The 26,442-nt window shown below is 51.5% G+C and overlaps 1 protein-coding gene across 1 annotated transcript in view; it reads left to right on the forward strand.

Moving 5' to 3' along the window:
• SSX2IP (SSX family member 2 interacting protein) overlaps positions 1-26,442 on the forward strand; it is an 83,456-nt gene that overhangs the window by 25,490 nt on the left and 31,524 nt on the right. Inside the window, exons 3-7 of the mRNA XM_063939309.1 lie at positions 1,818-1,960; positions 3,780-3,989; positions 4,073-4,183; positions 8,870-9,005; positions 9,463-9,538. Of these exons, the coding sequence (XP_063795379.1) occupies positions 1,818-1,960; positions 3,780-3,989; positions 4,073-4,183; positions 8,870-9,005; positions 9,463-9,538 (676 nt within the window). The remainder of the gene's footprint in view (positions 1-1,817; positions 1,961-3,779; positions 3,990-4,072; positions 4,184-8,869; positions 9,006-9,462; positions 9,539-26,442) is intronic.

A 26,442-nucleotide genomic window follows, 5' to 3' on the forward strand; every position in this document is an offset into this window, starting at 1 on the left:
CACCCGTAGTGTTACTGTAGAAGCAGCATCTCTGATGGCTGTCTGGTTTATCTGCTGCAGCCGCCATACACTGTATACTCCTGTATTTCTATCTATCTGATAATGTAATGTCTGAGATTCTCCCCTGTATCACACACCCGTAGTGTTACTGTAGAAGCAGCTTCTCCCCTGTATCACACACCCGTAGTGTTACTGTAGAAGCAGCTTCTCTGATGGCTGTCTGGTTTATCTGCTGCAGCCGCCATACACTGTATACTCCTGTATTTCTATCTATCTGATAATGTAATGTCTGAGATTCTCCCCTGTATCACACACCCGTAGTGTTACTGTAGAAGCAGCTTCTCCCCTGTATCACACACCCGTAGTGTTACTGTAGAAGCAGCATCTCTGATGGCTGTCTGGTTTATCGGCTGCAGCTGCCATGCACTGGGATGCTCCTGTCACTGCACGTGCAGCCAGTCCTGTTGGTGGGAAGAGACTTCAGGGACCTCTCAGTCAGCGTGTTACCCCGCATGTGTCTAGGGTATGACACCATTACACACAGATATTCCATCCTATGGCTCCAGTGAGAGAGGTGATGGTTGTGTCAGCGCTAGTGCACGTCAGACCCCCAAAGAGCAAAGTGTAACCAAACCTGGTCAGAGCTCCTCTGTGTGCCAAGCCACCAATCCATAGTCAGCACTTCCGTTCTCTAGGAGGCTGCAAGACCGTCACTGCAGTGTAGCTTTCAGCTTCTGTGCACCGTTCCTCTGCTTATACCTGGTTTTAAGATTATAAAAACCTTTTTGCAGTCCAGAACTTTGACTATAGGGCAGGCTGGCCAACCTGTGGCTCTCCACCTGTTGTGGAACTATACATCTCAGCATGCCCTGCCACAATTCTAGCATTCCCTTATTACACAACTGTGGCAGAACACGCTGGGACTTGTAGTTTCACAACAGCTGGAGGGCGCCAGGCCTTTTGTTAGGCTTTAAAGTGACCTGTCCCAGTCAGATGGAGACAGATTATTTATAACCATTTGTGGATAGGCCTTCTCCCTAGTCTGCCAGGGGAGATATCACGTGAGTAATTGGGCTGCAGTACTAGTGCTGCGCACATCCGCGTAGATCTTATTATAGAGATAGATGACTAAAGTATACATTATGCTATGATGCGGTGTGTGACGTTGGGCTATGATGCGGTGTGTGACGTTGGGCTATGATGCGGTGTGTGACGTTGGGCTATGATGCGGTGTGTGACGTTGGGCTATGATGCGGTGTGTGACGTTGGGCTATGATGCGGTGTGTGACGTTGGGCTATGATGCGGTGTGTGACGTTGGGCTATGATGCGGTGTGTGACGTTGGGCTATGATGCGGTGTGTGACGTTGGGCTATGATGCGGTGTGTGACGTTGGGCTATGATGCGGTGTGTGACGTTGGGCTATGATGCGGTGTGTGACGTTGGGCTATGATGCGGTGTGTGACGTTGGGCTATGATGCGGTGTGTGACGTTGGGCTATGATGCGGTGTGTGACGTTGGGCTATGATGCGGTGTGTGACGTTGGGCTATGATGCGGTGTGTGACGTTGGGCTATGATGCGGTGTGTGACGTTGGGCTATGATGCAGTGTGTGACGTTGGGCTATGATGCGGTGTGTGACGTTGGGCTATGATGCGGTGTGTGACGTTGGGCTATGATGCGGTGTGTGACGTTGGGCTATGATGCAGTGTGTGACGTTGGGCTATGATGCAGTGTGTGACGTTGGGCTATGATGCAGTGTGTGACGTTGGGCTATGATGCAGTGTGTGACATTATGTTATTGCACTCTATTATCCTAGAAAGCCGACTCATTGCACACTGCACTTCTGAGCCCAGGATGACCTCACTCCTACACCCCTCACTCGGCATAGCCAAAACTCCTCAAGACACAAACTTCTGCAACGAGAACAATGTGGAACAGTGCATCACCTACATCGAGCAGGTAAGTCACGGATGGAATGTCCCAAACTACAGCAACGCCGCTGCTGATCATTAGTCCGATCCTAGCGACTCCTGGATGCGTCACGGTATATGTCAGTCGGGCTTTTGCTGGTTTTCCATTTGGACTACGATGGGTCAAAAATGAAGACTATATTCTCTTCTATATCTAATAATGGGGTGATTGACATTTATATAGATATTTTATATTTTTGTGTGTGTGTGTATTTACACCCTGTCCTGGAACTGCTGGAGCAGCACAGTTGCCACTCTAAGGGGCCAAGGCTTGTGAGTTACCCTGACGCCCAGAGGAGTCTAGAAAAGCCCCAATACCTCCACCATGAGACTGATCGCCTGCGGGTGGCGGGGCGTGCTGCTATGCAGTCAGTATATACGCTTTAGGGCGAGGCTTAACTTCCAAACTGTTGGAATATCGACATGGCCAGAATATCATCTGTTCGATACCAACATAATATAACAGACCTGGGTACGCTGCCTGGGCTGTTCTGTACATCCATAGTCGGGAGTTACAGCTATTATGCATTTCCCCTAAAACAGGGACTGATGGGATAGATATTTACCCTCTGCATGGGGGGAGGGGGGTTACTCCCTACTAGCAGGGCCAGTTCTAGTCCTTGTGGCGCCCTGGGCAAAAATAGGGGTGTGGCTTCATAAAGGGGTGTGGTCAGTTGTGCCCCCAGTAGAGTTGTGCCCCCCAGTAGAGTTGCACCGCTTACAAAAAAATAAAATATTAATAAATTAATTAATACTCGCCATCCCTGCTCATGATTCCCAACCGCTGCTGACCTCAGTCTCCGGCTGCCGGCGCCGCTCCTCAGATCTATGGGAGAGACGCCATGACGTCTCTCCCCATAGCACAGCATAGACACTAGAGGTCAATTATGACCCCTAGCGTCTATGTGCCGGTCCCACAATGCCGTGCGGTGCACGATGACGTCATTGCGCACCGCACAGCAGTGACAGCACAGCACCTGGGGGCACCACAAGTAGCGGATCTTGCGGCAGCGCCGTCCGGATGGCGGTGCCCCGGGAAAAAATCTTGTGTGCCCGTAGCAAGATCCGCTACTGCCTGCTAGTGTAACTTGGTTGCTGAGAAGGTGGATCTTGTTTCAGTGAATCTGTAGTTGTTGCAAATGGATTAAATACTAAAACCTCCAACAGCTGTGGTAAAGGAAGTCTGCACTAAAGTGCCCCCCTACCCCCATCTTCCCAGGCAGGCTGAGATCTTGTTTGCAGGCCATGCCGAGGAGTTGCTTAGCCAGGCCCCTTAATGTGCTGTGTGTCAGGACTGTCCTTAGCCAGGCCCCTTAATGTGCTGCGTGTCAGGACTGTGTCCTAATTCAGACCTGATTGCAGCAGCAAATTTGTTAACTAATGGGCTAAACCATGTGCAGTGCAGGTGGGGCAGATGTAACATGTGCAGAGTTAGATTTGGGTGGGTTATATTGTTTCTGTGCAGGGTAAATACTGGCTGCTTTATTTTTACACTGCAATTTAGATTTCAGTTTGAACATACCCCACCCAAATCTAACTCTCTGCACATATTACATCTACCCCAACTGCAGTGCACACGGTTTTGCCCATTAGCTAACAAATTTGCTGCTGTGATCAACTCTGAATTACCCCCTGTGTGTGTGGGCTGCTGCAAGTGCTCCCCCCCCATCCAATACCTGTACTCCCTGAATCCTAGCAGTGCTAGTTTGTCTCTGGCGCCTTGGCTTCCTGACTCCATGTACTATGTGACTCTGTGTGCTACTATGTATTATCCAGCAGTCTCTCGATATTTCCTGTGCCGTTCATAGGAACTCTCAGCGCTGGGCTTCCCCTCCCTACTTGCCGCGGCTAGGAATGGTGGTGGGAAGAGGCTGCACGTTGTGTCCGTTGTGAACTGTCTCTACGAGCTGCTCCAGCGTCACAGCCGAGACCTGCGGAGACGTGAAGATGGGGAAATGCAGCTCCTGAGAACGAACAGTGACCTGGAGTATCTGCAGAGCTGTCACAGCAAGCTTAAGGTGAGCAGGCGCCGCTGTGCGTATACACCAAACACGCGTGCTGCGATTACTATTCTTCATGGGTGTACGCTTCCCTCTGCTAGGACCAGCTGGATGTGGCCAAACGAGAAAACGCTGCTCTGCAGGAGAAGGAGCGCCAGCATCAGTGCAAGCACAACAACCTGCTCCAACTGCTGAAGAATGAAAAAGAAGAGGTTGGTGGATTGTGGTCCTGTTGTACCCAAACTGAATAATAATAATTTTCCAGGGTGGAAATGGTGCATCCCTCACAGATGGTGATGGGGATGGTCTTCAGCCCGCCTAATCTTCCACCCTAAAAGTGACGCGCGTCACAGGATGACTAGTGCACAAGTGATGTGAGGTTATTATAAGCTGCGTACATTATCAGGAACCTACCCTTATTGTACATGGCAAGGAACCTATTATCATATTCAGTAGTGGGTAACATAATATATATATATATATATATATATATATATATATATATATATCATACATACATACATACATACATACATACATACATACATACATACATACATACATACATACATACATACATACACTCACACACACTAATACTAAATTGGTGTAAAAAAGAAAAATATAGAAAAAAGCAATAACAATCTAATAGCTGCTGTCAGTAATAGGCAATGGAAATAAATATATATATATATATATATATATAATTTTCGTCTTGGGTCCGGCACTCCTTGTACTGTAGCAACTGCGTCGGTGCCCTCACAAACAGGTTTAAGATATAGATGCACAGGTGCGGCACTCAAACTGAATAACTGACACTTCAGGCTTGTGGAAAGGTAATCAACGTTTCAATATTTTAAATATTGTCATCAGGATACAAAAGAAAATACAAACATACCTTTTATATAAGAGAACACCACAAGCGAAATGCCGGCGCCAGGGCTGGGACCGCTCACCCTCCCCGGCGCCGCGCTGGAAAATGACGTCATCCACTAAGGGTCTGACACCTGTGTAAAACTTAACCATTCACCAACTGAACAAAACAACCGCAGCTGCATAGATACAGAATATCCATTAAAAATGTTTTAAGCCATACTGAGTAACTGAAAAATATGATACAAGTTATATTCCATATCAACATTCAGTTGATACAGATGCTAATTAATAATAAAATACTGGTTATGAATGCCTAGTGAAAACATAATGTGGAAACCTGTTATGACAGCAATAGTGAGGGCCTGAATCATCTTAAAGAGACAAATGATATAGAATCATTAAGCCCCTTCGGATGGACAACATTCTAGCTTCACATTTTAACAATTGCAGTGACCGATCACCCCCCCCCCCCCCCCCCCGACGACTCGGCGGGACCGTGTCGATCATCCTGTAGCGAAGGCTAGATAATGTATGACGTGCTTCAGCAAAGTGCCGATATTAGTGCCGCACGAATAGCTGCCCTGTGATTGCCCGTCCTCTCTTTAAACTTTGTCTCTGTCTTGCCAATATAGCAGAGCCCGCAGGGGCAGAGGAGTTGGTACACTACAACGGTAGAGTTGCATGTAAAATAATGTAGAATTTTATAGACTTTCCCTGAATGGGGATGATTAAATGAATCTCCTGTTAACAAAAATTGACACGTAGTGCAGGTGCACTTAAAGCAACTCACGCGGGTATTACGTAGGAAAGAAGATCCTCTCTGGGGTACTATGGTGGTATCGGTTTTAACCAAGATGTCTTTTAGGTTACGGCCCCACGAATAACATGGCATTAATCTATGTTCCCTTAAGTTCAGTTTAGGATCACTCTGTAACATAGGCCAAAGTGATTTAGCTGATTTAACAATGGCAGATGATGATGATACATTATATTTATTGACCCATGGGAGAATTTTATCCTCTTTTGGTTTTTCTAACTGGTACGGAATCGTTAATAAGTGCTTGTCTATCTAATGCTAATACTTTCTGTTTACATTCTTCTAAAGATTCAGCACTATAGCCCCGTTCCAAAAATTTCTGGACCATATCGTCAATTTGCTGTATAGCCGTCGCTAAATTACTGTTACTGCGAAAGGCCCTCAGCATTTGAGAATAAGGAAGCCCTTTAATCAAAGACCTAGGATGACAGCTCTGGGCCCTCAACAGGGTATTCCTGTCAGTGGGTTTGGAAAATAAACTTGTGCAGATAGCATGGTCAACGATAGATACATATACATCAAGAAAATCCAATGCTTCTTTACTAAAAGTATAAGTAAATTTGATAGGGCTATCTGAAGCATTATGTTCCTCTAACCTACTCTGGAGGATGCCAATGTCACCCCTCCAAATCAAGAAGAGGTCGTCTATGTACCTCAAAAATAAAGCAATGTGTTGCTTTATGTTGCTATCAGAAAAAAATACCAAATCCTCAATGAAAAACATTACCACATTAGCATAGGCCGGTGCCATGGAGCTGCCCATGGCACAGCCTTGTACCTGCAAGAAAAATTCATTGTTATAAAGAAAATAATTATTATGCAAAATGAGATTGAATAGCTGCAAAATCTTATCACATGAAAAGGTACTTTTAGAGTCCAAAAAAACCACAGTGTACGTAATCCTAAACTATGCGGAATAGACGTATATAAGTTGACAACGTCAATGCCAATCAACCAACAGTTCTCATCAAGCCCAGAGACCATCTGTAATTTCCTCAAAAATGTAGAAGTATCTAGGAGAAAAGTCTCTTCGCTCTGGATCAACGGCTGCAACAAAGAGTCCAGAAATGTAGATACCGGCTGGAATAAAGAACCTTGCGCAGAGACAATGGGACGTCCCGGGGGTGGATTTAAACCTTTGTGCACCTTCGGAATGGTGTAAAAAATAGGGGTTCTTGGAAAACCAGGATACAAGGCTTCAAAGATTTTATCAGTGATCAAACCCATATCTAATGCTGCTAACAAAAGTTGATGTAATTCCTTTTTACAGCCCTTCGACGGGTCACCATATAACTTCCTGTATACTGACATATCTGATAGCTGTCGACTTGCCTCCTTATGGTAATCACTAAGATCCTGGAGAGCAATGTCTCCGCCTTTGTCTGCTTGACGGATAATTACATTTTTGTTGCTTGATAAGGTCTTAAGGGCTTGTCTCTCGCATACGGATAGGTTAGGATGAATTTTACTAAATGAATTAGCCTCATCGTCCAATAACCTTACAAAGGTTTTAATAGTAGGATTAGCTGAAGTAGGATCAAACTTTGACCGTGCACAAAATTTCTTAAGCTGGGGGGAATCCGTTCCTCCTTATGAACCGTCTCAGTACCAAAATGTTCCCTAAGTCTGAGGCTTCTTGCCAATTCATATTTCTCCATACCCCACTCAAAACTGTCAAAATCATATTTTTCAGTTACTCAGTATGGCTTAAAACATTTTTAATGGATATTCTGTATCTATGCAGCTGCGGTTGTTTTGTTTAGTTGGTGAATGGTTAAGTTTTACACAGGTGTCAGACCCTTAGTGGATGACGTAATTTTCCAGCGCGGCGGCGGGGAGGGTGAGCGGACCTGACGCCGGCATTTCGCTTGTGGTGTTACCTTATATAAGGTATGTTTGTATTTTCTTTTGTATCCTGATGACAATATTTAAAATATTGAAATGTTGATTATCTTTCCACAAGTCTGAAGTGTCAGTTATTCAGTTTGAGTGCCGCACCTGTGTGTGTGTGTGTGTGTGTGTGTGTGTGTGTGTATATATGTGTGTATAAAATATATATATATATACACACACACTACAAACGGGCTCTCAAGACCCATTTCTTTACCAAACCCAGCCAAATCTCATCCTAACCCTCTGTTCTACGCTCTCTATGTACCCCATCTGTGTCACCCCTGTCTGTCTACCCCTTCCCTTTAGAATGTAAGCTCTCACGAGCAGGGCCCTCTTCCCTCATGTGCTTATCATTTTTCTTACTTTAATAATCTTCAACTGCACCAAATCCTGCAGTCTTCTGCCACCTGATACTTATTCCAGTGTCATCTGCTGATGTAGCTATGTTTATTTACCCTCTACTTGTCCTATACTGTCATCAACTGTAAATTGCTGTTTTCCTGGTTGATTATTTGTAATTGGGCGCTGCGGAACTGTTGTGGCGCCATATAAATAAAGGATAATAAAAAATAAATAAGTGTGTGTGTGTGTGTGTATATAGGGGGTCATTCCGAGTTGTTAGCTCGGTAAGTTTTATCGCATCGCAGCGATTTTCCGCTTAATGCGCATGCGCAATGTCCGCACTGCGACTGCGCCAAGTAAATTTGCTATGCAGTTAGGATTTTTACTCACGGCTTTTTTATCGTTCTGGCGATCGTAGTGTGATTGACAGGAAATGGGTGTTACTGGGCGGAAACTGGCCGTTTTATGGGCGTGTGGGAAGAAACGCTACCGTTTCTGGGAAAAACGCGGGAGTGGCTGGAGAAACGGAGGAGTGTCTGGGCGAACGCTGGGTGTGTTTGTGACGTCAAACCAGGAACGACAAGCACTGAACTGATCGCAGATGCCGAGTAAGGTTGAAGTTACTCAGAAACTGCTACGAGGTGTGTAATCTAATATTGCGAATACATCGTTCGCAATTTTAAGAAGCTAAGATTCACTCCCAGTAGGCGGCGGCTTAGCGTGTGTAACTCTGCTAAAATCGCCTTGCGAGCGAACAACTCGGAATGACCCCCATAATCTCTATCCAATAAAAAACAGCACTCGGAGACCACAGCAAGTCAGATGGATGTTATATTCCATGTCAATGTTTCGGAGCTTAAATCTCTTTTGCTATGCATGCCAGATACTGTAATATTTCTGGTTTTAGTATTGGGATTGTAGAAGGTGGTTTCCCAGTGTTTGTTCATATTATTATGTTTGTATTTTGTAGGTTCAGAAACTGCAGAATATTATTGCCAGTCGTTCCACTCAGCATAATCACAACATGAAGCGGAAGGAGAGGGAGTACAACAAGCTGAAGGAGCGACTCTACCAGCTGGTGATGGACAAGAGAGACAAGAAGATCTGTAAGTGTCGGAGGTGGTCACCGTACTATGGGGAGGGGTTGTCTGTGGGCTAATATCTGACACTGGGCCAGATGCACAGTACATGAAACATCTGAGATGTATGTATACCAGTCCTGGCCAACGCGTGGCTCTCCAGCTGTGGCGAAACTACAAGTGCCAACATATTCGTCCACCGATCAGCTGGTAAAGAATGCTGGGACTTGTAGTTTCACAACAGCTGGAGAGCCACAGGTTGGTCATACCGGATGTAAGCCATCGCTTTGTGTACATCTCTAAATCTGCTTTCAAGAACGTTTCTGTATTGGTGGCTACTGGGTGCTTCCTAAACCCTGGATGACTACTGGTTGGTGACTAGAGTAACGTTACTTCTGTGGCCATGTAATGAGTAGTACCTGATGTGGGATATCTCTGTAGGACTGTTCTACAAGGATGTATAATGCGTGTCGTTATTTGGCAGCCATCGATGTGCTGAATTACGTCGGCAGAGCGGACGGTAAGCGGATGGCCTGGAGGACTAGCAAGACCGACGCAAAGTAAGAGCAGGGGTCAGTGGGGTTCTTGTGAAAGCTGGTGCGCACAGAAAGGTGCTGTAACCCATAGTAATCCCATGGCTGTGTACTAGAAATGTGATTGCTGATGTGGGTACAGATTATATTGTATGGCATAACTCCTGCTCCAGTCCTCGTACATGTCCCCGCTGTATGTAACACCCTGTGTGCACCCGTCTCTTGCAGGAGTGAGGAGGAGATGTATAAGGTTCTGCTATAGCTCCAGTCCTCGTACATGTCCCTGCTCTATGTAACACCCTGTGTGCACCCGTCCCTTGCAGGAGTGAGGAGATGTACCAGGTTCTGTCATAACTCCTGCTCCAGTCCTCGTACATGTCCCCGCTGTATGTAACACCCTGTGTGCACCCGTCCCTTACAGGAGTGAGGAGGAGATGTACCAGGTTCTGCCATAACTCCTGCTCCAGTCCTCGTACATGTCCCCGCTGTATGTAACTCCCTGTGTGCACCCGTCTCTTGCAGGAGTGAGGAGATGTACAAGGTTCTGTCATAACTCCTGCTCCAGTCCTCGTACATGTCCCCGCTGTATGTAACACCCTGTGTGCACCCGTCCCTTGCAGGAGTGAGGAGATGTACCAGGTTCTGCCATAACTCCTGCTCCAGTCCTCGTACATGTCCCTGCTGTATGTAACACCCTGTGTGCACCCGTCCCTTACAGGAGTGAGGAGATGTACCAGGTTCTGCCATAACTCCTGCTCCAGTCCTCGTACATGTCCCCGCTGTATGTAACACCCTGTGTGCACCCGTCCCTTACAGGAGTGAGGAGATGTACCAGGTTCTGTCATAACTCCTGCTCCAGTCCTCGTACATGTCCCCGCTGTATGTAACACCCTGTGTGCACCCGTCTCTTGCAGGAGTGAGGAGATGTACCAGGTTCTGCCATAACTCCTGCTCCAGTCCTCGTACATGTCCCCGCTGTATGTAACACCCTGTGTGCACCCGTCTCTTGCAGGAGTGAGGAGGAGATGTACCAGGTTCTGCCATAACTCCTGCTCCAGTGCTCGTACATGTCCCCGCTGTATGTAACTCCCTGTGTGCACCCGTCCCTTGCAGGAGTGAGGAGATGTACCAGGTTCTGCCATAACTCCTGCTCCAGTCCTCGTACATGTCCCCGCTGTATGTAGCACCCTGTGTGTACCCGTCCCTTGCAGGAGTGAGGAGATGTACAAGGTTCTGTCATAACTCCTGCTCCAGTCCTCGTACATGTCCCCGCTGTATGTAACACCCTGTGTGCACCCGTCTCTTGCAGGAGTGAGGAGATGTACCAGGTTCTGCCATAACTCCTGCTCCAGTCCTCGTACATGTCCCCGCTGTATGTAACACCCTGTGTGCACCCGTCCCTTGCAGGAGTGAGGAGATGTACCAGGTTCTGTCATAACTCCTGCTCCAGTCCTCGTACATGTCCCCGCTGTATGTAACTCCCTGTGTGCACCTGTCCCTTGCAGGAGTGAGGAGGAGATGTACCAGGTTCTGCCATAACTCCTGCTCCAGTCCTCGTACATGTCCCCGCTGTATGTAACACCCTGTGTGCACCCGTCTCTTGCAGGAGTGAGGAGATGTACAAGGTTCTGTCATAACTCCTGCTCCAGTCCTCGTACATGTCCCCGCTGTATGTAACACCCTGTGTGCACCCGTCTCTTGCAGGAGTGAGGAGATGTACAAGGTTCTGTCATAACTCCTGCTCCAGTCCTCGTACATGTCCCCGCTGTATGTAACACCCTGTGTGCACCCGTCTCTTGCAGGAGTGAGGAGATGTACAAGGTTCTGTCATAACTCCTGCTCCAGTCCTCGTACATGTCCCCGCTGTATGTAACACCCTGTGTGCACCCGTCTCTTGCAGGAGTGAGGAGATGTACCAGGTTCTGCCATAACTCCTGCTCCAGTCCTCGTACATGTCCCCGCTGTATGTAACACCCTGTGTGCACCTGTCCCTTGCAGGAGTGAGGAGGAGATGTACCAGGTTCTGCCATAACTCCTGCTCCAGTCCTCGTACATGTCCCCGCTGTATGTAACACCCTGTGTGCACCCGTCTCTTGCAGGAGTGAGGAGATGTACAAGGTTCTGTCATAACTCCTGCTCCAGTCCTCGTACATGTCCCCGCTGTATGTAACACCCTGTGTGCACCCGTCTCTTGCAGGAGTGAGGAGATGTACAAGGTTCTGTCATAACTCCTGCTCCAGTCCTCGTACATGTCCCCGCTGTATGTAACACCCTGTGTGCACCCGTCCCTTGCAGGAGTGAGGAGATGATGTACCAGGTTCTGCCATAACTCCTGCTCCAGTCCTCGTACATGTCCCCGCTGTATGTAACACCCTGTGTGCACCTGTCCCTTGCAGGAGTGAGGAGGAGATGTACCAGGTTCTGCCATAACTCCTGCTCCAGTCCTCGTACATGTCCCCGCTGTATGTAACACCCTGTGTGCACCCGTCCCTTGCAGGAGTGAGGAGATGTACCAGGTTCTGTCATAACTCCTGCTCCAGTCCTCGTACATGTCCCCGCTGTATGTAACACCCTGTGTGCACCTGTCCCTTGCAGGAGTGAGGAGGAGATGTACCAGGTTCTGCCATAACTCCTGCTCCAGTCCTCGTACATGTCCCTGCTGTATGTAACACCCTGTGTGCACCCGTCCCTTGCAGGAGTGAGGAGATGTACCAGGTTCTGCCATAACTCCTGCTCCAGTCCTCGTACATGTCCCCGCTGTATGTAACTCCTTGTGTGCACCCGTCCCTTGCAGGAGTGAGGAGATGTACCAGGTTCTGTCATAACTCCTGCTCCAGTCCTCGTACATGTCCCCGCTGTATGTAACACCCTGTGTGCACCTGTCCCTTGCAGGAGTGAGGAGATGATGTACCAGGTTCTGCCATAACTCCTGCTCCAGTCCTCGTACATGTCCCCGCTGTATGTAACTCCCTGTGTGCACCCGTCTCTTGCAGGAGTGAGGAGGAGATGTACCAGGTTCTGCCATAACTCCTGCTCCAGTCCTCGTACATGTCCCCGCTGTATGTAACACCCTGTGTGCACCCGTCTCTTGCAGGAGTGAGGAGATGTACCAGGTTCTGCCATAACTCCTGCTCCAGTCCTCGTACATGTCCCCGCTGTATGTAACACCCTGTGTGCACCCGTCTCTTGCAGGAGTGAGGAGATGTACCAGGTTCTGCCATAACTCCTGCTCCAGTCCTCGTACATGTCCCCGCTGTATGTAACACCCTGTGTGCACACGTCTCTTGCAGGAGTGAGGAGATGTACCAGGTTCTGCCATAACTCCTGCTCCAGTCCTCGTACATGTCCCCGCTGTATGTAACACCCTGTGTGCACCCGTCCCTTGCAGGAGTGAGGAGATGTACCAGGTTCTGCCATAACTCCTGCTCCAGTCCTCGTACATGTCCCCGCTGTATGTAACACCCTGTGTGCACCTGTCCCTTGCAGGAGTGAGGAGGAGATGTACAAGGTTCTGCCATAACTCCTGCTCCAGTCCTCGTACATGTCCCCGCTGTATGTAACACCCTGTGTGCACCCGTCCCTTGCAGGAGTGAGGAGATGTACCAGGTTCTGCCATAACTCCTGCTCCAGTCCTCGTACATGTCCCCGCTGTATGTAACTCCCTGTGTGCACCCGTCTCTTGCAGGAGTGAGGAGATGTACCAGGTTCTGTCATAACTCCTGCTCCAGTCCTCGTACATGTCCCCGCTGTATGTAACACCCTGTGTGTACCCGTCCCTTGCAGGAGTGAGGAGGAGATGTACCAGGTTCTGTCATAACTCCTGCTCCAGTCCTCGTACATGTCCCCGCTGTATGTAACACCCTGTGTGCACCCGTCTCTTGCAGGAGTGAGGAGGAGATGTACCAGGTTCTGTCATAACTCCTGCTCCAGTCCTCGTACATGTCCCCGCTGTATGTAACACCCTGTGTGCACCCGTCCCTTGCAGGAGTGAGGAGATGTACCAGGTTCTGCCATAACTCCTGCTCCAGTCCTCGTACATGTCCCCGCTGTATGTAACACCCTGTGCGCACCCGTCCCTTGCAGGAGTGAGGAGATGTACCAGGTTCTGCCATAACTCCTGCTCCAGTCCTCGTACATGTCCCCGCTGTATGTAACACCCTGTGTGCACCCGTCTCTTGCAGGAGTGAGGAGATGTACCAGGTTCTGTCATAACTCCTGCTCCAGTCCTCGTACATGTCCCCGCTGTATGTAACACCCTGTGTGCACCCGTCCCTTGCAGGAGTGAGGAGGAGATGTACCAGGTTCTGCCATAACTCCTGCTCCAGTCCTCGTACATGTCCCCGCTGTATGTAACACCCTGTGTGCACCCGTCCCTTGCAGGAGTGAGGAGGTGATGTACCAGGTTCTGCCATAACTCCTGCTCCAGTCCTCGTACATGTCCCCGCTGTATGTAACACCCTGTGTGCACCCGTCCCTTGCAGGAGTGAGGAGGAGATATACCAGGTTCTGTCATAACTCCTGCTCCAGTCCTCGTACATGTCCCCGCTGTATGTAACACCATGTGTGCACCCGTCCCTTGCAGGAGTGAGGAGGTGATGTACCAGGTTCTGCCATAACTCCTGCTCCAGTCCTCGTACATGTCCCCGCTGTATGTAACACCCTGTGTGCACCCGTCCCTTGCAGGAGTGAGGAGGTGATGTACCAGGTTCTGTCATAACTCCTGCTCCAGTCCTCGTACATGTCCCCGCTGTATGTAACACCCTGTGTGCACCCGTCTCTTGCAGGAGTGAGGAGGTGATGTACCAGGTTCTGCCATAACTCCTGCTCCAGTCCTCGTACATGTCCCCGCTGTATGTAACACCCTGTGTGCACCCGTCCCTTGCAGGAGTGAGGAGGAGATATACCAGGTTCTGTCATAACTCCTGCTCCAGTCCTCGTACATGTCCCCGCTGTATGTAACACCCTGTGTGCACCCGTCCCTTGCAGGAGTGAGGAGGTGATGTACCAGGTTCTGTCATAACTCCTGCTCCAGTCCTCGTACATGTCCCCGCTGTATGTAACACCCTGTGTGCACCCGTCTCTTGCAGGAGTGAGGAGATGTACCAGGTTCTGCCATAACTCCTGCTCCAGTCCTCGTACATGTCCCCGCTGTATGTAACTCCCTGTGTGCACCCGTCCCTTACAGGAGTGAGGAGATGTACCAGGTTCTGTCATAACTCCTGCTCCAGTCCTCGTACATGTCCCCGCTGTATGTAACTCCCTGTGTGCACCCGTCCCTTGCAGGAGTGAGGAGGAGATGTACCAGGTTCTGCCATAACTCCTGCTCCAGTCCTCGTACATGTCCCCGCTGTATGTAACACCCTGTGTGCACCCGTCCCTTGCAGGAGTGAGGAGGAGATGTACCAGGTTCTGCCATAACTCCTGCTCCAGTCCTCGTACATGTCCCCGCTGTATGTAACACCCTGTGTGCACCCGTCCCTTGCAGGAGTGAGGAGATGTACCAGGTTCTGTCATAACTCCTGCTCCAGTCCTCGTACATGTCCCCGCTGTATGTAACACCCTGTGTGCACCTGTCCCTTGCAGGAGTGAGGAGGAGATGTACCAGGTTCTGCCATAACTCCTGCTCCAGTCCTCGTACATGTCCCCGCTGTATGTAACTCCTTGTGTGCACCCGTCCCTTGCAGGAGTGAGGAGATGTACCAGGTTCTGCCATAACTCCTGCTCCAGTCCTCGTACATGTCCCCGCTGTATGTAACTCCTTGTGTGCACCCGTCCCTTACAGGAGTGAGGAGATGTACCAGGTTCTGCCATAACTCCTGCTCCAGTCCTCGTACATGTCCCCGCTGTATGTAACACCCTGTGTGCACCCGTCCCTTGCAGGAGTGAGGAGATGTACCAGGTTCTGCCATAACTCCTGCTCCAGTCCTCGTACATGTCCCCGCTGTATGTAACACCCTGTGTGCACCCGTCCCTTACAGGAGTGAGGAGGAGATGTACCAGGTTCTGTCATAACTCCTGCTCCAGTCCTCGTACATGTCCCCGCTGTATGTAACACCCTGTGTGCACCCGTCCCTTACAGGAGTGAGGAGGAGATGTACCAGGTTCTGTCATAACTCCTGCTCCAGTCCTCGTACATGTCCCCGCTGTATGTAACACCCTGTGTGCACCCGTCTCTTGCAGGAGTGAGGAGATGTACCAGGTTCTGCCATAACTCCTGCTCCAGTCCTCGTACATGTCCCCGCTGTATGTAACACCATGTGTGCACCCGTCTCTTGCAGGAGTGAGGAGATGTACAAGGTTCTGTCATAACTCCTGCTCCAGTCCTCGTACATGTCCCCGCTGTATGTAACACCCTGTGTGTACCCGTCCCTTGCAGGAGTGAGGAGGAGATGTACAAGGTTCTGCCATAACTCCTGCTCCAGTCCTCGTACATGTCCCCGCTGTATGTAACACCCTGTGTGCACCCGTCTCTTGCAGGAGTGAGGAGATGTACAAGGTTCTGCCATAACTCCTGCTCCAGTCCTCGTACATGTCCCCGCTGTATGTAACACCCTGTGTGCACCCGTCTCTTGCAGGAGTGAGGAGATGTACAAGGTTCTGTCAGAACTCCTGCTCCAGTCCTCGTACATGTCCCCGCTGTGTGTAACACCCTGTGTGCACCCGTCTCTTGCAGGAGTGAGGAGATGTACCAGGTTCTGCCATAACTCCTGCTCCAGTCCTCGTACATGTCCCCGCTGTATGTAACACCCTGTGTGCACCCGTCCCTTGCAGGAGTGAGGAGATGTACCAGGTTCTGCCATAACTCCTGCTCCAGTCCTCGTACATGTCCCCGCTGTATGTAACACCCTGTGCGCACCCGTCCCTTGCAGGAGTGAGGAGATGTACCAGGTTCTGCCATAACTCCTGCTCCAGTCCTCGTACATGTCCCCGCTGTGTGTAACTCCCTGTGTGCACCCGTCCCTTGCAGGAGTGAGGAGGAGATGTACCAGGTTCTGCCATAACTCCTGCTCCAGTCCTCGTACATGTCCCTGCTGTATGTAACACCCTGTGTGCACCCGTCCCTTGCAGGAGTGAGGAGATGTACCAGGTTCTGCCATAACTCCTGCTCCAGTCCTCGTACATGTCCCCGCTGTATGTAACTCCTTGTGTGCACCCGTCCCTTGCAGGAGTGAGGAGATGTACCAGGTTCTGTCATAACTCCTGCTCCAGTCCTCGTACATGTCCCCGCTGTATGTAACACCCTGTGTGCACCCGTCTCTTGCAGGAGTGAGGAGATGTACCAGGTTCTGTCATAACTCCTGCTCCAGTCCTCGTACATGTCCCCGCTGTATGTAACTCCTTGTGTGCACCCGTCCCTTGCAGGAGTGAGGAGATGTACCAGGTTCTGTCATAACTCCTGCTCCAGTCCTCGTACATGTCCCTGCTGTATGTAACACCCTGTGTGCACCCGTCCCTTGCAGGAGTGAGGAGATGTACCAGGTTCTGCCATAACTCCTGCTCCAGTCCTCGTACATGTCCCCGCTGTATGTAACTCCTTGTGTGCACCCGTCCCTTGCAGGAGTGAGGAGATGTACCAGGTTCTGTCATAACTCCTGCTCCAGTCCTCGTACATGTCCCCGCTGTATGTAACACCCTGTGTGCACCTGTCCCTTGCAGGAGTGAGGAGATGATGTACCAGGTTCTGCCATAACTCCTGCTCCAGTCCTCGTACATGTCCCCGCTGTATGTAACTCCCTGTGTGCACCCGTCTCTTGCAGGAGTGAGGAGATGATGTACCAGGTTCTGCCATAACTCCTGCTCCAGTCCTCGTACATGTCCCCGCTGTATGTAACACCCTGTGTGCACCTGTCCCTTGCAGGAGTGAGGAGGAGATGTACAAGGTTCTGCCATAACTCCTGCTCCAGTCCTCGTACATGTCCCCGCTGTATGTAACACCCTGTGTGCACCCGTCTCTTGCAGGAGTGAGGAGATGTACAAGGTTCTGTCATAACTCCTGCTCCAGTCCTCGTACATGTCCCCGCTGTATGTAACACCCTGTGTGCACCCGTCTCTTGCAGGAGTGAGGAGGAGATGTACCAGGTTCTGTCATAACTCCTGCTCCAGTCCTCGTACATGTCCCCGCTGTATGTAACACCCTGTGCGCACCCGTCCCTTACAGGAGTGAGGAGATGTACCAGGTTCTGCCATAACTCCTGCTCCAGTCCTCGTACATGTCCCCGCTGTATGTAACTCCCTGTGTGCACCCGTCCCTTGCAGGAGTGAGGAGGAGATGTACCAGGTTCTGCCATAACTCCTGCTCCAGTCCTCGTACATGTCCCCGCTGTATGTAACTCCCTGTGTGCACCCGTCCCTTGCAGGAGTGAGGAGGTGATGTACCAGGTTCTGCCATAACTCCTGCTCCAGTCCTCGTACATGTCCCCGCTGTATGTAACACCATGTGTGCACCCGTCCCTTGCAGGAGTGAGGAGGAGATATACCAGGTTCTGTCATAACTCCTGCTCCAGTCCTCGTACATGTCCCCGCTGTATGTAACACCATGTGTGTACCCGTCCCTTGCAGGAGTGAGGAGGTGATGTACCAGGTTCTGTCATAACTCCTGCTCCAGTCCTCGTACATGTCCCCGCTGTATGTAACTCCCTGTGTGCACCCGTCCCTTACAGGAGTGAGGAGATGTACCAGGTTCTGCCATAACTCCTGCTCCAGTCCTCGTACATGTCCCCGCTGTATGTAACACCCTGTGTGCACCCGTCCCTTGCAGGAGTGAGGAGATGTACCAGGTTCTGCCATAACTCCTGCTCCAGTCCTCGTACATGTCCCCGCTGTATGTAACTCCCTGTGTGCACCCGTCCCTTGCAGGAGTGAGGAGGAGATGTACCAGGTTCTGCCATAACTCCTGCTCCAGTCCTCGTACATGTCCCCGCTGTATGTAACACCCTGTGTGCACCCGTCCCTTGCAGGAGTGAGGAGATGTACCAGGTTCTGCCATAACTCCTGCTCCAGTCCTCGCACATGTCCCCGCTGTATGTAACTCCCTGTGTGCACCCGTCCCTTGCAGGAGTGAGGAGGAGATGTACCAGGTTCTGCCATAACTCCTGCTCCAGTCCTCGTACATGTCCCCGCTGTATGTAACACCCTGTGTGCACCCGTCCCTTACAGGAGTGAGGAGGAGATGTACCAGGTTCTGTCATAACTCCTGCTCCAGTCCTCGTACATGTCCCTGCTGTATGTAACACCCTGTGTGCACCCGTCCCTTACAGGAGTGAGGAGGAGATGTACCAGGTTCTGTCATAACTCCTGCTCCAGTCCTCGTACATGTCCCTGCTGTATGTAACACCCTGTGTGCACCCGTCTCTTGCAGGAGTGAGGAGGAGATGTACAAGGTTCTGCCATAACTCCTGCTCCAGTCCTCGTACATGTCCCCGCTGTATGTAACACCCTGTGTGCACCCGTCTCTTGCAGGAGTGAGGAGATGTACAAGGTTCTGTCAGAACTCCTGCTCCAGTCCTCGTACATGTCCCCGCTGTATGTAACACCCTGTGTGCACCCGTCTCTTGCAGGAGTGAGGAGATGTACCAGGTTCTGCCATAACTCCTGCTCCAGTCCTCGTACATGTCCCCGCTGTATGTAACACCCTGTGCGCACCCGTCCCTTGCAGGAGTGAGGAGATGTACCAGGTTCTGCCATAACTCCTGCTCCAGTCCTCGTACATGTCCCCGCTGTGTGTAACTCCCTGTGTGCACCCGTCTCTTGCAGGAGTGAGGAGATGTACAAGGTTCTGTCATAACTCCTGCTCCAGTCCTCGTACATGTCCCCGCTGTATGTAACACCCTGTGTGCACCCGTCCCTTGCAGGAGTGAGGAGATGTACCAGGTTCTGCCATAACTCCTGCTCCAGTCCTCGTACATGTCCCTGCTGTATGTAACACCCTGTGTGCACCCGTCCCTTACAGGAGTGAGGAGATGTACCAGGTTCTGCCATAACTCCTGCTCCAGTCCTCGTACATGTCCCCGCTGTATGTAACACCCTGTGTGCACCCGTCCCTTACAGGAGTGAGGAGATGTACCAGGTTCTGTCATAACTCCTGCTCCAGTCCTCGTACATGTCCCCGCTGTATGTAACACCCTGTGTGCACCCGTCTCTTGCAGGAGTGAGGAGATGTACCAGGTTCTGCCATAACTCCTGCTCCAGTCCTCGTACATGTCCCCGCTGTATGTAACACCCTGTGTGCACCCGTCCCTTACAGGAGTGAGGAGATGTACCAGGTTCTGCCATAACTCCTGCTCCAGTCCTCGTACATGTCCCCGCTGTATGTAACACCCTGTGTGCACCCGTCCCTTACAGGAGTGAGGAGATGTACCAGGTTCTGCCATAACTCCTGCTCCAGTCCTCGTACATGTCCCCGCTGTATGTAACACCCTGTGTGCACCCGTCCCTTACAGGAGTGAGGAGATGTACCAGGTTCTGTCATAACTCCTGCTCCAGTCCTCGTACATGTCCCCGCTGTATGTAACACCCTGTGTGCACCCGTCCCTTACAGGAGTGAGGAGATGTACCAGGTTCTGTCATAACTCCTGCTCCAGTCCTCGTACATGTCCCCGCTGTATGTAACACCCTGTGTGCACCCGTCTCTTGCAGGAGTGAGGAGATGTACCAGGTTCTGCCATAACTCCTGCTCCAGTCCTCGTACATGTCCCCGCTGTATGTAACACCCTGTGTGCACCCGTCTCTTGCAGGAGTGAGGAGATGTACCAGGTTCTGCCATAACTCCTGCTCCAGTCCTCGTACATGTCCCCGCTGTATGTAACACCCTGTGTGCACCCGTCCCTTGCAGGAGTGAGGAGATGTACCAGGTTCTGTCATAACTCCTGCTCCAGTCCTCGTACATGTCCCCGCTGTATGTAACTCCCTGTGTGCACCTGTCCCTTGCAGGAGTGAGGAGGAGATGTACCAGGTTCTGCCATAACTCCTGCTCCAGTCCTCGTACATGTCCCCGCTGTATGTAACACCCTGTGTGCACCCGTCTCTTGCAGGAGTGAGGAGATGTACAAGGTTCTGTCATAACTCCTGCTCCAGTCCTCGTACATGTCCCCGCTGTATGTAACACCCTGTGTGCACCCGTCTCTTGCAGGAGTGAGGAGATGTACAAGGTTCTGTCATAACTCCTGCTCCAGTCCTCGTACATGTCCCCGCTGTATGTAACACCCTGTGTGCACCCGTCTCTTGCAGGAGTGAGGAGATGTACAAGGTTCTGTCATAACTCCTGCTCCAGTCCTCGTACATGTCCCCGCTGTATGTAACACCCTGTGTGCACCCGTCTCTTGCAGGAGTGAGGAGATGTACCAGGTTCTGCCATAACTCCTGCTCCAGTCCTCGTACATGTCCCCGCTGTATGTAACACCCTGTGTGCACCTGTCCCTTGCAGGAGTGAGGAGGAGATGTACCAGGTTCTGCCATAACTCCTGCTCCAGTCCTCGTACATGTCCCCGCTGTATGTAACACCCTGTGTGCACCCGTCTCTTGCAGGAGTGAGGAGATGTACAAGGTTCTGTCATAACTCCTGCTCCAGTCCTCGTACATGTCCCCGCTGTATGTAACACCCTGTGTGCACCCGTCTCTTGCAGGAGTGAGGAGATGTACAAGGTTCTGTCATAACTCCTGCTCCAGTCCTCGTACATGTCCCCGCTGTATGTAACACCCTGTGTGCACCCGTCCCTTGCAGGAGTGAGGAGATGATGTACCAGGTTCTGCCATAACTCCTGCTCCAGTCCTCGTACATGTCCCCGCTGTATGTAACACCCTGTGTGCACCTGTCCCTTGCAGGAGTGAGGAGGAGATGTACCAGGTTCTGCCATAACTCCTGCTCCAGTCCTCGTACATGTCCCCGCTGTATGTAACACCCTGTGTGCACCCGTCCCTTGCAGGAGTGAGGAGATGTACCAGGTTCTGTCATAACTCCTGCTCCAGTCCTCGTACATGTCCCCGCTGTATGTAACACCCTGTGTGCACCTGTCCCTTGCAGGAGTGAGGAGGAGATGTACCAGGTTCTGCCATAACTCCTGCTCCAGTCCTCGTACATGTCCCTGCTGTATGTAACACCCTGTGTGCACCCGTCCCTTGCAGGAGTGAGGAGATGTACCAGGTTCTGCCATAACTCCTGCTCCAGTCCTCGTACATGTCCCCGCTGTATGTAACTCCTTGTGTGCACCCGTCCCTTGCAGGAGTGAGGAGATGTACCAGGTTCTGTCATAACTCCTGCTCCAGTCCTCGTACATGTCCCCGCTGTATGTAACACCCTGTGTGCACCTGTCCCTTGCAGGAGTGAGGAGATGATGTACCAGGTTCTGCCATAACTCCTGCTCCAGTCCTCGTACATGTCCCCGCTGTATGTAACTCCCTGTGTGCACCCGTCTCTTGCAGGAGTGAGGAGGAGATGTACCAGGTTCTGCCATAACTCCTGCTCCAGTCCTCGTACATGTCCCCGCTGTATGTAACACCCTGTGTGCACCCGTCTCTTGCAGGAGTGAGGAGATGTACCAGGTTCTGCCATAACTCCTGCTCCAGTCCTCGTACATGTCCCCGCTGTATGTAACACCCTGTGTGCACCCGTCTCTTGCAGGAGTGAGGAGATGTACCAGGTTCTGCCATAACTCCTGCTCCAGTCCTCGTACATGTCCCCGCTGTATGTAACACCCTGTGTGCACACGTCTCTTGCAGGAGTGAGGAGATGTACCAGGTTCTGCCATAACTCCTGCTCCAGTCCTCGTACATGTCCCCGCTGTATGTAACACCCTGTGTGCACCCGTCCCTTGCAGGAGTGAGGAGATGTACCAGGTTCTGCCATAACTCCTGCTCCAGTCCTCGTACATGTCCCCGCTGTATGTAACACCCTGTGTGCACCTGTCCCTTGCAGGAGTGAGGAGGAGATGTACAAGGTTCTGCCATAACTCCTGCTCCAGTCCTCGTACATGTCCCCGCTGTATGTAACACCCTGTGTGCACCCGTCCCTTGCAGGAGTGAGGAGATGTACCAGGTTCTGCCATAACTCCTGCTCCAGTCCTCGTACATGTCCCCGCTGTATGTAACTCCCTGTGTGCACCCGTCTCTTGCAGGAGTGAGGAGATGTACCAGGTTCTGTCATAACTCCTGCTCCAGTCCTCGTACATGTCCCCGCTGTATGTAACACCCTGTGTGTACCCGTCCCTTGCAGGAGTGAGGAGGAGATGTACCAGGTTCTGTCATAACTCCTGCTCCAGTCCTCGTACATGTCCCCGCTGTATGTAACACCCTGTGTGCACCCGTCTCTTGCAGGAGTGAGGAGGAGATGTACCAGGTTCTGTCATAACTCCTGCTCCAGTCCTCGTACATGTCCCCGCTGTATGTAACACCCTGTGTGCACCCGTCCCTTGCAGGAGTGAGGAGATGTACCAGGTTCTGCCATAACTCCTGCTCCAGTCCTCGTACATGTCCCCGCTGTATGTAACACCCTGTGCGCACCCGTCCCTTGCAGGAGTGAGGAGATGTACCAGGTTCTGCCATAACTCCTGCTCCAGTCCTCGTACATGTCCCCGCTGTATGTAACACCCTGTGTGCACCCGTCTCTTGCAGGAGTGAGGAGATGTACCAGGTTCTGTCATAACTCCTGCTCCAGTCCTCGTACATGTCCCCGCTGTATGTAACACCCTGTGTGCACCCGTCCCTTGCAGGAGTGAGGAGGAGATGTACCAGGTTCTGCCATAACTCCTGCTCCAGTCCTCGTACATGTCCCCGCTGTATGTAACACCCTGTGTGCACCCGTCCCTTGCAGGAGTGAGGAGGTGATGTACCAGGTTCTGCCATAACTCCTGCTCCAGTCCTCGTACATGTCCCCGCTGTATGTAACACCCTGTGTGCACCCGTCCCTTGCAGGAGTGAGGAGGAGATATACCAGGTTCTGTCATAACTCCTGCTCCAGTCCTCGTACATGTCCCCGCTGTATGTAACACCATGTGTGCACCCGTCCCTTGCAGGAGTGAGGAGGTGATGTACCAGGTTCTGCCATAACTCCTGCTCCAGTCCTCGTACATGTCCCCGCTGTATGTAACACCCTGTGTGCACCCGTCCCTTGCAGGAGTGAGGAGGTGATGTACCAGGTTCTGTCATAACTCCTGCTCCAGTCCTCGTACATGTCCCCGCTGTATGTAACACCCTGTGTGCACCCGTCTCTTGCAGGAGTGAGGAGGTGATGTACCAGGTTCTGCCATAACTCCTGCTCCAGTCCTCGTACATGTCCCCGCTGTATGTAACACCCTGTGTGCACCCGTCCCTTGCAGGAGTGAGGAGGAGATATACCAGGTTCTGTCATAACTCCTGCTCCAGTCCTCGTACATGTCCCCGCTGTATGTAACACCCTGTGTGCACCCGTCCCTTGCAGGAGTGAGGAGGTGATGTACCAGGTTCTGTCATAACTCCTGCTCCAGTCCTCGTACATGTCCCCGCTGTATGTAACACCCTGTGTGCACCCGTCTCTTGCAGGAGTGAGGAGATGTACCAGGTTCTGCCATAACTCCTGCTCCAGTCCTCGTACATGTCCCCGCTGTATGTAACTCCCTGTGTGCACCCGTCCCTTACAGGAGTGAGGAGATGTACCAGGTTCTGTCATAACTCCTGCTCCAGTCCTCGTACATGTCCCCGCTGTATGTAACTCCCTGTGTGCACCCGTCCCTTGCAGGAGTGAGGAGGAGATGTACCAGGTTCTGCCATAACTCCTGCTCCAGTCCTCGTACATGTCCCCGCTGTATGTAACACCCTGTGTGCACCCGTCCCTTGCAGGAGTGAGGAGGAGATGTACCAGGTTCTGCCATAACTCCTGCTCCAGTCCTCGTACATGTCCCCGCTGTATGTAACACCCTGTGTGCACCCGTCCCTTGCAGGAGTGAGGAGATGTACCAGGTTCTGTCATAACTCCTGCTCCAGTCCTCGTACATGTCCCCGCTGTATGTAACACCCTGTGTGCACCTGTCCCTTGCAGGAGTGAGGAGGAGATGTACCAGGTTCTGCCATAACTCCTGCTCCAGTCCTCGTACATGTCCCCGCTGTATGTAACTCCTTGTGTGCACCCGTCCCTTGCAGGAGTGAGGAGATGTACCAGGTTCTGCCATAACTCCTGCTCCAGTCCTCGTACATGTCCCCGCTGTATGTAACTCCTTGTGTGCACCCGTCCCTTACAGGAGTGAGGAGATGTACCAGGTTCTGCCATAACTCCTGCTCCAGTCCTCGTACATGTCCCCGCTGTATGTAACACCCTGTGTGCACCCGTCCCTTGCAGGAGTGAGGAGATGTACCAGGTTCTGCCATAACTCCTGCTCCAGTCCTCGTACATGTCCCCGCTGTATGTAACACCCTGTGTGCACCCGTCCCTTACAGGAGTGAGGAGGAGATGTACCAGGTTCTGTCATAACTCCTGCTCCAGTCCTCGTACATGTCCCCGCTGTATGTAACACCCTGTGTGCACCCGTCCCTTACAGGAGTGAGGAGGAGATGTACCAGGTTCTGTCATAACTCCTGCTCCAGTCCTCGTACATGTCCCCGCTGTATGTAACACCCTGTGTGCACCCGTCTCTTGCAGGAGTGAGGAGATGTACCAGGTTCTGCCATAACTCCTGCTCCAGTCCTCGTACATGTCCCCGCTGTATGTAACACCATGTGTGCACCCGTCTCTTGCAGGAGTGAGGAGATGTACAAGGTTCTGTCATAACTCCTGCTCCAGTCCTCGTACATGTCCCCGCTGTATGTAACACCCTGTGTGTACCCGTCCCTTGCAGGAGTGAGGAGGAGATGTACAAGGTTCTGCCATAACTCCTGCTCCAGTCCTCGTACATGTCCCCGCTGTATGTAACACCCTGTGTGCACCCGTCTCTTGCAGGAGTGAGGAGATGTACAAGGTTCTGCCATAACTCCTGCTCCAGTCCTCGTACATGTCCCCGCTGTATGTAACACCCTGTGTGCACCCGTCTCTTGCAGGAGTGAGGAGATGTACAAGGTTCTGTCAGAACTCCTGCTCCAGTCCTCGTACATGTCCCCGCTGTGTGTAACACCCTGTGTGCACCCGTCTCTTGCAGGAGTGAGGAGATGTACCAGGTTCTGCCATAACTCCTGCTCCAGTCCTCGTACATGTCCCCGCTGTATGTAACACCCTGTGTGCACCCGTCCCTTGCAGGAGTGAGGAGATGTACCAGGTTCTGCCATAACTCCTGCTCCAGTCCTCGTACATGTCCCCGCTGTATGTAACACCCTGTGCGCACCCGTCCCTTGCAGGAGTGAGGAGATGTACCAGGTTCTGCCATAACTCCTGCTCCAGTCCTCGTACATGTCCCCGCTGTGTGTAACTCCCTGTGTGCACCCGTCCCTTGCAGGAGTGAGGAGGAGATGTACCAGGTTCTGCCATAACTCCTGCTCCAGTCCTCGTACATGTCCCTGCTGTATGTAACACCCTGTGTGCACCCGTCCCTTGCAGGAGTGAGGAGATGTACCAGGTTCTGCCATAACTCCTGCTCCAGTCCTCGTACATGTCCCCGCTGTATGTAACTCCTTGTGTGCACCCGTCCCTTGCAGGAGTGAGGAGATGTACCAGGTTCTGTCATAACTCCTGCTCCAGTCCTCGTACATGTCCCCGCTGTATGTAACACCCTGTGTGCACCCGTCTCTTGCAGGAGTGAGGAGATGTACCAGGTTCTGTCATAACTCCTGCTCCAGTCCTCGTACATGTCCCCGCTGTATGTAACTCCTTGTGTGCACCCGTCCCTTGCAGGAGTGAGGAGATGTACCAGGTTCTGTCATAACTCCTGCTCCAGTCCTCGTACATGTCCCTGCTGTATGTAACACCCTGTGTGCACCCGTCCCTTGCAGGAGTGAGGAGATGTACCAGGTTCTGCCATAACTCCTGCTCCAGTCCT

The sequence above is a fragment of the Pseudophryne corroboree genome, chromosome 9 (assembly GCF_028390025.1).
Source record: "Pseudophryne corroboree isolate aPseCor3 chromosome 9, aPseCor3.hap2, whole genome shotgun sequence".
NCBI lineage: Eukaryota > Metazoa > Chordata > Amphibia > Anura > Myobatrachidae > Pseudophryne > Pseudophryne corroboree.